Source organism: Tetrao urogallus (genome assembly GCF_951394365.1).
Source record: "Tetrao urogallus genome assembly, chromosome: 1".
In the NCBI taxonomy this organism is placed as follows: domain Eukaryota; kingdom Metazoa; phylum Chordata; class Aves; order Galliformes; family Phasianidae; genus Tetrao; species Tetrao urogallus.
Genome location: NC_136813.1, coordinates 118,017,017 through 118,033,206, shown reverse-complemented (window position 1 = coordinate 118,033,206; position 16,190 = coordinate 118,017,017). Strand labels below are relative to the sequence as shown.

The 16,190-nt window shown below is 37.6% G+C and overlaps 1 protein-coding gene across 1 annotated transcript in view; it reads right to left on the bottom strand.

The window, feature by feature from the left end:
- The window catches only part of MAN1A2 (mannosidase alpha class 1A member 2), a gene marked incomplete at both ends in the record, with an annotated part of 123,752 nt that overhangs the window by 8,157 nt on the left and 99,405 nt on the right, over window positions 1-16,190 (bottom strand). The window contains 2 exons of the mRNA XM_079544012.1: window positions 4,074-4,246; window positions 11,298-11,517. Of these exons, the coding sequence (XP_079400138.1) occupies window positions 4,074-4,246; window positions 11,298-11,517 (393 nt within the window). The remainder of the gene's footprint in view (window positions 1-4,073; window positions 4,247-11,297; window positions 11,518-16,190) is intronic.

The following is a 16,190-nucleotide window of genomic DNA, read 5'->3' as shown; positions in this document are numbered from 1 at the left end:
CTTTTTACAGAGATTCAATAAGGGGTCACACCTTAATTTTCAGTAAATCACTGTATAACTGCTGATGGCAAATATGATATATAGGTGAATAACAGCAGTCAGTGTAATCTGGGGCTAACTGGAGCCCTAACGAAATGAGTTTTGTGTGGCCAGGTACAAAATCCTAGACCAAGAATAAAGATCGGGAGTACAGAACCAGATTAGTCTGGAAAGTAGACACTTAAAAGAATCCAGTGGCCACCAGAGACAAGTTAGTATGAGTTCCTCCTAGGATGCTGAGACAAGTACACACACAGGGGTAGCAAACAGAAGCAGGCATGTAGTTTTAATTTTGCATAGGGCTGTTGATAAAGGCAAAAACTGGAATACACCATTTCAGATTTCGTTTTTAAAAAAGCAGGATGAACATCTGAGGTGAGTGCAGACATTTGGAGAAAATGCTTTACAGCAGGAGAAAGTACAATTTCTAAAGACAATCCAGTAGTAGGCTTATTATAATCCGTGAAAACTGGAAAGAAGCCATAGGCAATAAAACACATTTTGATATGGTACACGGAGTCATAGAAAAGTGCAATGATTGCCATAGAGAACTAGAAAAATTCAAAAGGGAAATAGGGTGTATCTTTTTAACAGCATAAATAATTAAATAATGCAACAAACTACCAGAGGAATTAGGTTTTCCACTTATTCAAATCAATAGTAGAAAAGAAAAATTTGCAATATGGTACTCGTGCCAAATACATATTTCTGGGCTCAAAAACGACGCCATGTGAAATTTCAGGGCCTGTGACAAGATCAAGGTTTTTTTGGAACTAAAATTGTACTTGCCTCTAGACTAGATCCCAGTTCTCTCAGTCCTTCTGAGGACAGGCAGGTATTCATCAATTCAAAGAAGCAAGTAAAGGTGATCACCAAGAACTCAGTCAACAAACTTTAGGTTCAATGGAACAAAAAAAGGAAAAAAAAAGACAGTTTCACATTCTGAAAAAAAATTCATTTTGAGCTCTGCAGAGAAGGATCTGGGTGTCCCAGTGGACAACAGATTGGCCATGAGACAGTGGTGTACCCTCGTGGCCAAGAAGGCAAATGGTGTCCTGGGGTTCATTAAGAAGAGCATGGCCAGCAGCTGATAGACGTGATCCATTTCCACTACTCTGCCCTGGTGAGGCCACATTTGGAGCACTGTGCCCAGTTCTGGGCTCCACAGTTCAAAAAAGACAGGGAACTACTGGAAATCATCCAGTACAGGGCCACAAAGACAATTAAGGGCCTGGAGTGTCTGTCTTTTTTTTTTTTTTTTTTTTTTTTAAGGAAAGGTTGAGAGACCTGCGACTGTTCAGCCTGGAGGATACTGGGAAGGGATTTCATCATTGTTTATAAATATCTAATGGATGGGAATCAAGTGAATACGACCAGATTCATTTCAACAGCACCCAGCAACAGGACAAGGAGCACAAATTGGCACATAGAAAGTTCCATCTGAAAATGAAGAAAAACTTCTTTACTTTGAGCACTGGCACAGGCTGTCCAGAGAAGTCGTGGAGTCTCCTTTTTTGGAGATATTCAAAACCCATCTCAATGCGTTCCTGTGTTATTTACTCTAGGGAAACTGCTTTAGCAGGTAGGCTGGAATAGGAGATCTCTAGAGGTCCCTTCTGACCCCTACTGTTCTGTTGTTCTCCCCTGAAGTGCAAAGCACCTATTAAAATTCTTATGAGAAAAAAAAAATTGCCATGAGAACTATATAATACAGATTTCAAAGTATATTCAGTGGTCAAAAGGCAACAGAAAAGTGAATAAAGACTGTGTTACACAAAAGCAGCAAGCTAACCATTCTGTGTATTATACCAGATTATTTACAAGTGGAGGAACAAGCACAGCCAGAACTGTGTGTGGCATGGAAGCAGAGAAAGCAGTGGGTAGGCGTGAGGAGGAAAACAAGAACTTATTATCTCTATGCAGGGAACAGAAAGGAGCAGAAAACTTCCCAAGCTCCTCTGTTAGTATTATGGTGAGGGAAAGAAAAACTAATTGTGGGAGGGAGAGGTAGACAAAAACATTTATGAAGAGTTCAGAAACATTCTACAGTTATATCAGATAAAAAAAAATACTGAGGAAGTAAGCAGAAAAAGGCACTCTATAGGGACAGAGGAAGATACACCATGAGTGCTTGATTTACACAACTTCAATGCAGATGCCTTAAGATAAAATAAATTCCTACTCTACACATACAGAAATCTGGAGACAGAGGAAGAAGAAGGGGTTTTGTTTGAAAGCATTAGAAGGAATGAAAATATGAGAACAAGATGGAGAAAGTGTAACAAAAGCTCTGCACTGTACTATAAAGACAGATCCTGTCTTGAAAAATTTTGTATTTGTATATTCTTTAACTTACTACACAAGTCATAATCTCATGTTGGATCACAGAGCCACAGCTTCTGACAAGAGCTGGTGTTAGATCAGCAGGCATTTGTTGCATACACACTAGCAAGGGGTAGGTTACTAAATCCATTTCTTTGTCATATTAGACACATTTATAGCTCAGGCAGCAGAGAAGATACCGCTTAGTGTCGCTTTACAAAGTATCGCTTTACAAGGCAAAACCTAACCAAGACTAAGGCATTGTCTTAAAATACTAAGATTCTTCTACATTATTACAACTAAATTGAGGAAAGCATATATATGAGCTAAGCTAAATACCCTGAACCTGCCTTCTCAACAGATCAGCATTAGCTTCAAGTACTTTTTTCGGGATCTCTTCCTTCTCTTGCTAAACTGGTTCTGACATGCAGATTAAAGTTTTTGCAGGCTCTTGAATCCTCTCTTCCCTGGCTCTTTCCTCATCTAATCTGCCTAGCTACAGTAAATTAGCATCTTGTTACCTTGAATGTTTATTCTAATGTTAGAAAATGGCTTTGAGGTATGTTTCCAAAGACTTCTGGAGCTATAGCAACAAAGTGGAGGAGCTGTAGTGGCCCACTGGCTGCTCAGATCTTGAAGAGAACCAGAAAACTGCTGGGAAAGCAATATAGTTTTGCATGACCCTGGGATAGACCAGCAGGTGGAAGCAGTGAGAAATAAGAGATCAGAAAAGGATCACTGTTCAGCTCCAGGAAGCATACAAAGTGAGAAATCTTTCCAAGATTATAAATAATTTTTACAATTAGAATAGTATATTGTCATATGAAAATGATGTCTTGTTACTCATATGACCAGCCTATAATCAATAACTATCAGACATCTACATACGATGGATGAATGAGAGAAGGCCACAAACACAGAGATTCAAGTTTTTAGTATAAAGCTCTGTGCTTTCATAGACCAGTGCAAGCATTTCCAATGAGAAAGACTCAAGAACATTTTCACACTCAGGAATTTGGTTCGGATATATAATGATCAGATTCAAATCCAGCAAAGCATCCATAAAGGAAGTAACAATCTCTAAAACACCTTTGCAAAAATGTTTAAGTTCTGCCTTAGGTATTACTGCTTATTCACTTTCCTTCATGGTCTGCTTCTTGTAATGCTGGATTTTTTCACTATAATTGAGTAATAAAACATGATTGGCAATCTGATTTCCTTCCATTTAGACAAGTATGAAAATAAAAACCCATGATACCAACCCACATGTTTACATGCTATCCAGTCTACAGTTCATCTGAGTTTTAACAGTAGACCAAGAAGAAACAGCAGTGTCTTTTAAAGTAAACGAGCGCTAATACATATTTAATTGTAATTAATAGTTATTTATAATACATTTTTGTTTCCCAGTATAAATTACTTCTCTTGAGGGCTGAGGACCACTGACAAAGTAGGAGTCATGACCAGTAAACTTGTATTCCAAGCCTGAAGCTCACCAGCTGTACAATGCTGAACATGCCTTTCTACTGTTTGTTTCAGTAGTCAGAAAAAACAAAAAACAAGAAACAAAAAAAACCCAACCAGGAATAACAACACACACTTCCATGTATTTGCCAGTTTACTGAGACTTGTGAAAATAAATTATTTGAAGTGTTTCAGCTACAAAAGGAAAAGAAGTGGAATTAATTTGCTGACAGATAATAAATAGTTACCTGTGTTGCCTCCCAGCCCCACTGCCTGTACTTGGGATCGTGTGTGAATCTCCACATATACCAGTAGGTCTCAATCACCTCTGGTCTTAGGATATAATACTTCTCATTCTGACGCACTGCCACTGCCTCTACACCACCATCAAATTTGAATGCTTCTGGACCCAGCTTCAATGCTGCAGAGCAAAGAGAGAAAAAAAAAAAAATTAAAAAAAGGAACATTTTTACTCCTGACAAACTATAGGAGAAAGGGTGGTTATCAGGCTGCTACATCCCAAGCATGTGAGAGAAGCAGGAATTAGCTCATCTTCAAGCAGTCTCATAAATATTTCCTATTGTTGAGGACTTTTCTTATGAACTTATCCAATTCCTGGAGAAAACTACCTATCTTTACAGGCATACAGTAATCTTCTTGAAAACTAATGAAACACAAAGAATATGAACACATTAATATATTCAATTACGGGATAAAATTGAAGTGACTGATATCAATTCTTGAACAGCAAAAGAAACAAAAGGGTCAACAGCTATTTTACTGCCTTTTCATCCTACCCAGCACAGCTGGAAAAGATCTTACAACAAAAACAGATCTCACCACCCCAAATAAGCTATCTCATTCAAACTCTTGGTTTAGGGTAGTGCTGTCAGGCCACCAAAGCTCATGTGCTTCCTAAGGGAATCCTCTAGTAAAATGTTTACAGTCAGTGTAAACGTAGTCAATGGAAACTTAGCCACATCTGAAAATAAATCTCTAAACAAAGGGATTTGCTGCTTCTGCCCTTAAAGGAAGACGTAACGGCACAGTGCCAGCAGCTGGAGGTCTATTTTCAGCTTGGTTAATACTAGATCTATTCAATAGTCCCTAGCTCTCCTGCTGGAGAAGAGAGTGAACAACTGATTCTCACCCAACGTTTCCAATCCCCTGGTGATTTTGCAAATCTGTCATTTCATAAAACATTTATTTTCCATATGAAAGAATCCTATCTGATTCAGTTGTTCCTTTAATGGAAATTATTCTGTACCTTTAATTTTCCTCCCAGGGCTATCTGCAACTCTTCCAACCCAACTACAGTGTTATTGAAATGTGTAGACTAGTTTGAACTAAATGTACCGGCAAGATTAATATAGCTACATAACAATGCTCTCTCTTTTGTTTCTTCTCAGTTTGTTCTTCCTGATCAATACACAGAGTTGGCATTTTCATAATGTTGTCAGTTAAGAGCTCACCATCTTATATGTGAGATCTGAAATTATTTTTTCATAGGTGCCTTACTTTACATTTAACTATGCTGGACTTAATCAACTCAGTTGTTACTCAATAAGTCAACCTCATAAGATGCTGGTGCAATTTTTCAGCTTTCTGTCATTACAGCTACCCCCGATAGCCTTTTCTCAGTTGCCATCAGTGTGCATACTGTTCATGCTCTTTTCCTGAACATTTATATACGTGTATATGCTATATATAAATATACATACACACTAAAATATAAAATAAAATTTTATACATGTATTATAAGTAGAATTACATATTAAACATACTGTCACTGGTCACCATCTCTCAAAGAGAATGAATAATGATATCTGCCCATTTGTCCTATTTATCTGACTTATTTTGCACTGGAGTTACCATACTTAAAATAACAGCTAATGCCATACCCAGATTCTGGAGATAGTTTCCATCGTTAACTTCAAAGATGCACAAAAAACTTCATCAAAATATAATCTCTCTGTAGACAAAGCTTTAATTCTTAATCTCTCTGTAGACAAAACTTTAATTCAGCTATGAATGGGAAAAATCTTACACATAAAGAGTAGTGTATTTTACTTAGAATACCATGTGCTATAAAACATCACATACAATGAGCTATATAGATAATCTTGCTTACTAATTCAATCTCTACAACACCTGCAAAATCAAATTATTCATTTTAACTTGTTAGTGGTATTTTTATTCTTTCAGTTTTGTTCGGCATCTTTTTTCATTATCATTCATGGATTTCACATTACTAGCTGTTTTATGCCACTGCCATGTCATTTAATGGTGTATATGTTAAGCATTTAAAAAAGAGTTCCCCAGTAACCATAATACTTCCAGGCGTGCAGTCCACACACAGACATAAACCCTGGCAAACCCTGCACCACAAGAACACAAAACTTTTAGCCTTGTCAAAGCCCACTGACAGTATTATGACCTCTTCTGCTCAGCCAATACACTGGCATACAGATCAAAGCACAACTTGCATCTTTAGTTCTCTCAGCCTTCTTGACAGTACACCCAACTACAGAAAAATCTTGAAATCTTCTGCCAAAGGATGGGAGATTTAGGATAACTGCAGCAATAATCTATCAACAGCTTATGGTAAAGAAAAAAAGCAGATCAGGTATGAAGCCAAAGTATGTGTGGAATATATGCGCCCAGAGAACGTGGACTCAGGTACCACTACTCCATGGCTCAGAGACAGATCAGAATCATGCCTGTATACTCCACCTTCATCTTCCAAAGGCCATCAGCTTCTTCCAGTGAATCAGAAAGGCAACTCACAGGGATGCTCACTAGGTTGAGCATCACCTTGAATAGAACCTACAGGGATTTTCAAAGACCTTAGAAAGAGCCTGAGCTCCTCAGGATATACTCAGTCACTTTTCCAGCCTACAACTCAGGAGTCTGAAAGTCTTGAAGAACACTGAGAGGTGAATCAGTTTATCAGAGTGACTGTGTCCCAACATAAATCCATTACTGTCCATGTGAATGTAAATGCTAACTGTCATTGGGACATAATGCTGATTGAAATACAACAGGAAAAGTTACAGGACTTTCCACTTCTCTGTACTAATCAGCACTATGGCACAGACAGCATCATAAGAGATGAAATGGATAACTTATTGCTGAAAGAATGCAATCTGATCAGAAAGGGAATACGAATGATGGAGTAACACCATGAAGGATTAAGGCAAAACTTGTAACAAGCAGTGTAATAGAAGACCATCAAGTAAACAGACCGACTTATATTTGAACAATGAGACTTCAAAAACAGCTTGAGAAAACAGCATGCAAATAGCAAATTTTTCCAAAGAGGTAAGTCTGCTAGTCATTTCAGATTTGCTCCTAAAAAACTGCAAGATGGCAATGTAGTTTAACTGTTCAAAGCTAACTTGATGGTAATGATTAACATGTTTTCAGTTAATCAGTCTCCAGGGTAATGAAAACAAGTACTTTCACTAACTTGGGTGAATACGATGGCCAGACACCTTATGGAAATGAGATCTATACAGAGACCAAACAACTGACTTTTGAACTGGAATTGGCCTACCAATTCTACTATAATTTTTGATTGAAATATGAAATAAGGCATTCTTAAATTTAAGAGACATTAGTCCTCCTCTCTGTAGAGGTGGGATGTTCCCCAGCATCGCAAATCTGAACTGAGATTACATATGAACGCACAGATCTTATAAGTTCAAAATGGAGTTACATCCTTCCTCCACATGTGATGCTGTGAAAAAGCTATGCATCTTCACACTGACTTATACTGACTAAAGCAGCAGCAACCACCAATTGTTGGCGTTATGCAGAGAGACAGAGATGGTCTCATGGCCTGAGACTGAATCTCTTTGCTTTATCCAGCAGGACTTGTAGGTGCAGTAGGCTGTGGACTCTCTAAGGCAGCTTCACAGATCTAAGGTTGGTCTTATTTAGAGGTTGGGAGACTTGGCAGACACCAGCAACAGTCTGTCCCAAAGCTGATGGTGTCCTTGTGTTACACTTCCTATCAAGTTAAAAAAAAAAAGTTCTAAAATCTTCAGCAAGCCTCAGTAATTCACTGTAAGCATCCAAAAATTCTGCATGGGATCACTAAAACACAATATAGGGGACTGAACACTCAAAACATCAGGAGAAAGCTCTTGTTCCAGTGAGGCTAGCTCTAAGGCAAGTCAGTCAGTATGTATCACTGTCAAAAACTGTGATCATATAAGCAACTTTTTCTGGTTACATGGGAAAGTGATCACTGTTGCCAAAATGGAAAGAAAGTCAGTTTTCTTCATCAGTAAAGAGGTGAAAAAGCAGGATGCTTTATTATCTACAGGGTGGTCCTCAATCTTCTCCAAATGACTAATGGTAAACCATACACCTTTTTATCATAAGTTTAGGGATGCAAGACAAAGTATTTCAGTTGGAGAATAAGTTAGAGTACACTGGGGAGCATTGTAGACCAGCTACAGTGTGTGGGATTCTTGCAACACAAGATACTCTTCCACCTGTCACAGCTGGGAGACCACGGCCTTACATGCCTGCACTGAAGGAGCAAGAACTCCTAAATACCAAGAAGATTCGCTGCTGAGAAAGAAAAAAACTGGCTAGCAACAGAATGCTTGAAGTCAAGAGGTAAACAAGAGAATGGAGGGGGGCTTCAAAATGGCCTTTCTCACCTCAAGGGTCTTTAGAAGCCATCAACAAGAACAAATGAATCCAAGGGACCATAGGGATGGTCTTAGAAATGATGAAAGTCTGGGTGATTCTCACATCAGTTGTGATAACTTCAGTCCCAAAGGCAAGTAAATAAGAATAGAGGCAGAATTAAATTAAGGGATATATTACCCTGTTTAGTTAAAGAAGGATGAAGACATGACAAATACTTTGTCTCACACAGGGTCAAAGAATTTGCCTGGAGATACAGAGTAAGTATGAGAGCGGAAAAGCAGCTTGAGAGGATACTATTACTGTCTTAAAATATTCCAGTAAGTAAGAAGGCTCATAAAATCACTTCAGTGCTAAATAAGCAGGTGTGCTGTCACTGCAAGACCGTTTTACTTACTATTGCAGTGGTAAAATCTGCTCAGACCAAAAATTGCTCCAGTGGAATCTATCTGAAATACTACTACACAGAAATCTTGGCGCTAAATCACTTGTTATGTGATCAAGAATCTCCTGTTTATTTCCGTAAAATACGGAAAGCATGATTTCAAAACAGAATTTCAGGAGATGGAATTTCATGATATGATAATTCTACCATAAAGACAGATTGCAGAAAATACAGAATTTTGTTTGCCTGATGCCATCTGTAGTACTGAATTTTCTTTTTTCTAAGCTTGCTTTTATACCTGCCATAAGCACAATAGGATACTGACAGTTGGCAATATAATGTCCTTCTTTTCTGTAAGTGCTTTTGTTCTTCGAAATTCTGCTTTGATTTTGCTAAGACTGGATCTTGGAACAGCAGTTCTTTTCATACTTGCCCCTTACATAAACTTAGGCTGCTTCATAACGTAGTATCTCAACACTAAAATATAGTAAGACCAGGCACATACTTCTGTTTATTATGAGTAATGCTAGGAAAACAAGGGAAAGGAGAGTTCTGGTCTACCCAAAGAAGAAAGCTCTGTCCTCAGTACACAGCCTCAGAGCCTTGCTGTCTCCTCTAGGACACCAAATGGGGCAAAAGCTCTCCCAAGTCTATAGGAAAGAGAAGCTTTTGCCTATGCTGACTCAAAAGTAAATCTATCAGCTGAATGAGGACAACTATCTGTCCTCCAAAAGAGAGTCTTTTTCTGTAACCAGTTAGTTCTCACATTACTATGTACAATTATGTCTAAATTCTGCTGTTAAAGCGTTAAGAAGTTGTTGACATTTCACACATAGCAGATCATTATTTTCTCAGAAAAATCAGGGCAGAAAAAAAAAATATAAACTACTGAGACTGTAGGACTGAACAAAAGAAAACTAGGACACTGCAAATTCACAGCTGTCTGTACAACTTTCAGTTTATTCCTTGCATGTGTTCTTACACAGTCATTAAATATGTAACCAAAAGTTTTATCCCTCTGTCTTCTGACTTACTTAGGGTACAGAATAAAAATCTGAAGGAAAAAAAAAAAAAACACAGAAAAACAAGGGCAGCACTTGCAGCTGCAAATTTAGCATTATCAATTCTTAAGTGTCTGATTTAAAAATTTTAATGCAAGTTTTCAAAAAGCAACAACACCTGCAATATTATCTCCTATCTTTTTCCTTAGCATCCTTGGGGTTTTTCTGTGTTTTTTTTTTTTTGTTTGTTTTTTGAAGGCAACATTATAACAACACTATGTAATCCTTGGGAATAAATACATGAATTCTCATCTTAAAACTGCTACGAGTAGTTCCCATCACTTCTACAAGGACATTATTTTAGAAGCTCACTTCTCAGATGGCCACGTTTTCAATTTCTAGGCTATATTTATTCACAGCAAGCATATAAATTCTTGCTCTTTATGCAGCTGTGTTACTTTTAGCTTAAAATAGCTTATTTCTTTTTAGTGTTTATCCACTGATATGACAACAAATCTATTATTTTCTTGGATATTACTTTTCTCATCTAAGCAGGCCAACTTCTTTTCTTACTGTAAAATAAGAGGTTTGTCACTCTCATCATTTTGTTGGTCCTTCTCTGCGTTCCTTCTGCTTCAGAATCGGGTTTGTACAGAGTATTCTGGATGACAAATTATACATGTCTTCTAAGGCAGTGTTAATATTCTCTTATCTCTGTTGAAAATTCTTCACCTGATGCAGGCTAAGGCTTCACTAGCATTTTTCAACTCCCAATTTACAGAAAGAGCTCCTGGTCTTTTTTTATTAACTTCTTCCTTCTGACAGTCCAGTCAAGGTCTTCCTGTTTATTATTCTAAGACTCCTGAGTATTAATTGTCTTTCGATTTTATACCCATAGTAAGTGTAAATAGCACACTCCAACTTTATGCATCAAGGTCACTTTAAAGACAAAAAAAAAAGAGAACATGATCCAAAAGACTAACTTGAGAAATTTCCTGCCCAACTGCTTTGTTATTAGCCAGGTCTTTGATCATCTCACAATTTGCACAGTTATCTCCATCCACTCTACTCTAATTGTACCTAGCCAGAATGTATTATTACTAAAATCAGTTGAAATTGCTTTCACAAATTTCTCACTCTACAGAACTGTAAGAATAATATATATGAAATGAAAAACTCCCTTCATCCCTGCACCCACATTGCATATTGTTGACAAGTGATGCAAACATAGGGGCAAACATACAGGAAGATTTCACATTTATTCACCATGCTGGAGATGAGAAGTAAATACAATTGACATTAAGACAATTACACTGGTATAAAAACAGCGCATACTAGAAAAGGAATAAGTCCGTAACAACTCTTAGAAATAATATCAACAATTTCTATATTCAGCTACTGAAATAACTAGCAATGTATCTTACTTGTTCTGTCATATGACTCATGACAAGTATGTGCAATTTCAGCTCCAAGTTGCAAGTAATGTCCAGCTTTGTCATCTCGGGAACCATCTGCTCCAAGGGCAAACATTCCCCCTGCAAAACAGGTCAAATGGCCCATCTTTCTCTCAAGGTGTCCATTCTTCCACTCTCCAATGAAGGTCAGTCCTCCATTGGACTTTCTGATGAGGTGTTTTTCTATGGCCTACAAGAAGAATAAAAGAACTTTAAAATACTGCTTTGAATGCAAATTTTACGTACTAACACTTCTTAAAAGAATAAAATACTGTTTTCAAAACAAAAACATTTTCCTTTTATCAAACATACTTTTGAGCACCACGTGAACAAACAGTTTTAAGAATATAATTTCAGTGAATGCAAAAAATACCCTACTTACTAAATTACATTTATGAGACATGTCACAGGAAAGTCACAACACAGATGACATAACAATTTTATGTGAAAATTAAACACATTCTATGGTTCACTTGACTGCTCATCTACTTGTTACCTATGAGAAGTAAATATCTGTTCTACCATATAGTTTGTGTGTATTCACACAAATTTGCTGAATATTTTCTGTTGCATTTACATTATGTATGTAAATGCAGCACCTGTACTCCTAGTCAGCCTTTAATAGAAACTGAAAAGAATGCTCCAGCTTCCTTTTAGCCTCTCCACAGCAGCTTTTTGACTGCATGTGGTCAAAGAATGGGTGAGGGTTTGTGCAGCTGTTCACAAAGAAGCACTACAGAACTGCTTGTTCTTTTGCACTTTTGTACCTGTGTATATTCTTGCGTGTGATTTATAAATGGCACTCTTTTGACACTGTTTGGAAAAGAGCTGATGTAACTTGCCAAACTTTGCAAATTCCATGGAAAGTTTGCTAACTACATGGAAAAAAAAAAGTATTTACTTTAGCCTCTTTCAAAGACAATGATAACCTCCATCATTTATTGCAGTACTGACTCTCTTTAGCATTATATAGTTCTTGTTCTGTAACTAGAATGTTGTTACAGTTTGAATCCATCATAAATATCTTCTTTGTCACAGAGACATTATTTCTACCTTTTTTCTAAAAATCTCTTTTGTAACAACCTGATATGCTCACAACTTCCTCCAAAGTGCATGGAAGCTCTGGTCAGAATACTCTAATGCTTATTAGAGTCGAAGGATTAAAGTGACATAAAAAAAGGCATTTATTACTCTCCTCATTTTCAAGATCTATTATAGAAGTGAGTCATTACTCCTCTCTGCTGCTTTTCTGATGCCTACAATATAATACAGCCCAAAGGTGCTGAGATATACTGAAACCACACAGAAAGAGAATGTTGCATTTAATAACTACAGGGATTATGCTGGACATGGAGGTCATGTCTGCTGCACACAGTAGTATCACTAGTATCTACTGCTTGCTGTTACCATGACTCAGGTAACAAATACATGGATTAATCAGTTAACATCTTATAATTCAGATTTTAAAGTAAACTGTGAAATAGCTGTGACAATAGATACTCCAAGTTAACTTTTATTTATTTATTTTAATGTTGTTGAAGTACCATAGGGCTGCTAAAGCAGCTTTATTCAACTCAGCACTATTTGGACTATCCAGGTACTGAAACAATGTCTGACAGTCTTCCAATGTTTTCTTCAACAATTTCCCAATGGCTTTTTAAAGCAAACAAACAACAACCACCAGCAGCCAAAAAAACACCAAAAAGAATTCTTGAAGTTATTATCATAAAGGACAGAATTCCAAGGTTAGGAGCCTCATTCAGGAAAGACAATAATATAAATAAATAGTTATTGGAAACAGCTGTACATGTTTGTTTTTTTGTTTTGTTTCGTTTTCTGAGCAGGTTCTTGTCTTGAGACTCTGCAATGCTAGCGGCAACTTTTCCCAATTGTGAGAATGCTGGGAATCTACCTCAGCTACGCTGCCAACACAGCTCTCATAGTCCCTATGTGTCTGAAGTGTATGCACTAGATAAAAGCAGTGGATTACAGGGAGATGACAGTATAATAATACGGCAGTGCTCCACGTCTTACTTGGTCCTTATCATTTGGATGGTAAAATTCCTCTACTATCCTCTGCTGAGTCCATGTATTCTGAAAGTAATGAAAGAAAAATGCTGATCTGCAGTCATCTTGGGTTCATTTCTTCACTAATACTACTGACAGATCTGAATTTTGTGCTCATGGCAGGATCCAGTGAAAAGAATGCAGAAATAAGTGACTGAGGAGGAACTGACGGCTGCAAAGTGCAACAATCATGCAAATTGGTATTGAGGACTGCTACACTATTGTAGCTTCTACTGCCAGAATGCCTGGTGCAGTTAACTGTAAAAAACCTCACCTGTCCTGAAAGTATTGGCACAGGAAAGATGGGAGGTGCTGAAGATGATGCTAAGATGTATAGCTATAGCTGCACTGATTCAATTGTCCTGGACCGAGGCAAAAGATTGTGGCAAAAATGATGTAGGGGAGATGATGATAGGACTTCTATGATCATATAGTACATAAAACTTGAGGCACCATTTTTTGAGGAAGACCTTGTTTTCTTAAGTGAACAAGAGAGCTTAGAAGAGTTTATACTAGTTATATATTAGCTAGCTAATAATGAAGTACCATCTTCAGAGTAGCAAAACAAGCACTTTCAACATGAAAATAAATATAATCCTCTCAAAATACTGCACTATTCAACAACCTAAAAAGGACAACTAATATTTATAGAAATTAAAAATGAACACCTGGGCATTGCAGGAGTACTGATCCTATTGGATTAGAAAAGTTTCAGAAGGTTGGAAGAGATCTGACATTTGTACCCTTGGCTGGATGGCCAGGGCCACAGAAAACTCCTGTAGGTACTGCAAGGTAATGGCATGCAGCCTGACCACAATGAGCACATATGCTCTAGAGTGGACACGTGTACTTAAGCTTCCAAGGAAAACACTTATTTACACCAGAGACGTGAGATTAACTGTTGTAAATAGGTTCTCTTTCACCTGTGAAACGACAAAAACAATTATCTCAGATGTAAACACTGAATGTTCTCTGATGTTCCTACTGTACGTGACTCTACTATTGCAAAAAAACTGCATTCTCTGGGCTGTCTTGGAACAGAACTTGCTATGTTGTTGATAGCTGAACACACTGCTGGATTCTTCTTTTGGGTATCTGATGCTGTGCAATAACAAAGAGCGTAGATCAATGTGAATCTAGCAGCTTAGAGCAGTCAAAGCGAACAGATCAAAAGGAAGCTTCCGCACCTCCAGCCAACGTGAGGAGGAGAATGCACTTTAAGCCAGGCTGCATACAAAGTCCACATGATGATGTTGAATGCAAGTAAGTTCATCCTCAGCATTTATCACCACAAAAAATTCTCAATGAATTTCACAATTTCTGTGAATCTACACAGCAGGCCACTGAGAAGATGCATACTCTGCAGTAGAAGGCTATACTCATGTTATAGGAGCACGTAGAGGTTGTGGAGAACAGAATTTGTTCACACTTCTACTATGAAGTATGTGGTGACTTGGCTAAGACTTTATATGGCATGGATTGGGAATCATAGCATTTGAAAAACATGTGAGATTATCATCTTTCTTCCTCTCAGTATCTCAAGGGATGGGATGACTCAGCAAGACCTGAGAGGGAGGGTGTGGTGTTATATCTTCTACACTCTTCATTATATAAGCTAAGGGAGTGCAGTGTAGCAGAACAGATACCCTCTTTTAGACTGATGGGTGCTGAGAACATTTCCAACCCTGTACTATGAGTTGGAAGAATGTATTTTACACCCTTCCCCTTCTGTTTGCATAAACGACACTAAAACTTGGCTCGATGTTTTGAAAAACAAACAATAAGAAATATTATCTGTGAAGGAAGAACTACGGTACAGGCAACAGTAAAAGAAGAGTGAAGGAATTGGCTCTGAAAATAAATGGAGATTTTAATTCAAAATTCAAAATTTAATTATGTAACACAAAACCCTGACTCTTTCCATGTCTCTTTGCATTCTGACTCCTTGCATGTCTCTTTCAGTATTGAGTAGGACTTGAAATAATTACAAAGTCTGATCCAAAAGGATGTTCCAAAACATATAAATCAGTATTGCTCATGTAGACTCAAATGTGCACTGCTGGGGTTGGCTGAGAGAAAGCCAAAGGGAAAACGTTCTGATGCAATGCAGGTCATATCACTTAGGAAGCAGGAATAGTTTGGCTCTTTCTCCCTCCTATGCACACTATCCTTTCTAGTTCCAAATTTGCTTTGCTGTGTCTCAAAAAGACAGAGATTTGCCCGCATAAAATATTTGTGAGACTGGACATACATCAAAGAGAATCAAAGTTTATGTTCTCTAATTTTCAAGTGTCCAGCATCTAAGCGCCAGAATAAAATATTTAAACAGTAACCACAACAGATGTTAAAAGCTAAAACAGCCATTTTAAATCCCAGAGGACACAAAAGAATCTGCATCTAAAACTTCTGAAAGAATTCAGCTACTGCTTTGAGCTATTAACACTGATTTATGCAAACCCTGGAAAGCTAACAAAATTCATAAAGACTGAGAAATAACTGATGATGTAACAGTATTTTAAAAGGTTACCGAAAGAACCATATAAAATTAGTTATGTAGTTTGAAAAAATAAACGATTGATTGACAATTGCATACTGATATCACTAAGAATATTAGGAGTTTCTTTGGTATTGTACAAAACATTGGTCCTAAACAAAATCTAGGCAGCACGTACAAAGCGGATTAATAGCTGGACTGATAGAATCACAGAATCACAGAATGGCAAGGGTTGGAAGGGACCTCAAGGATCATTAATCTCCAACCCCCCTGCCACATGCAGGGCCACCAACCTCCACGTT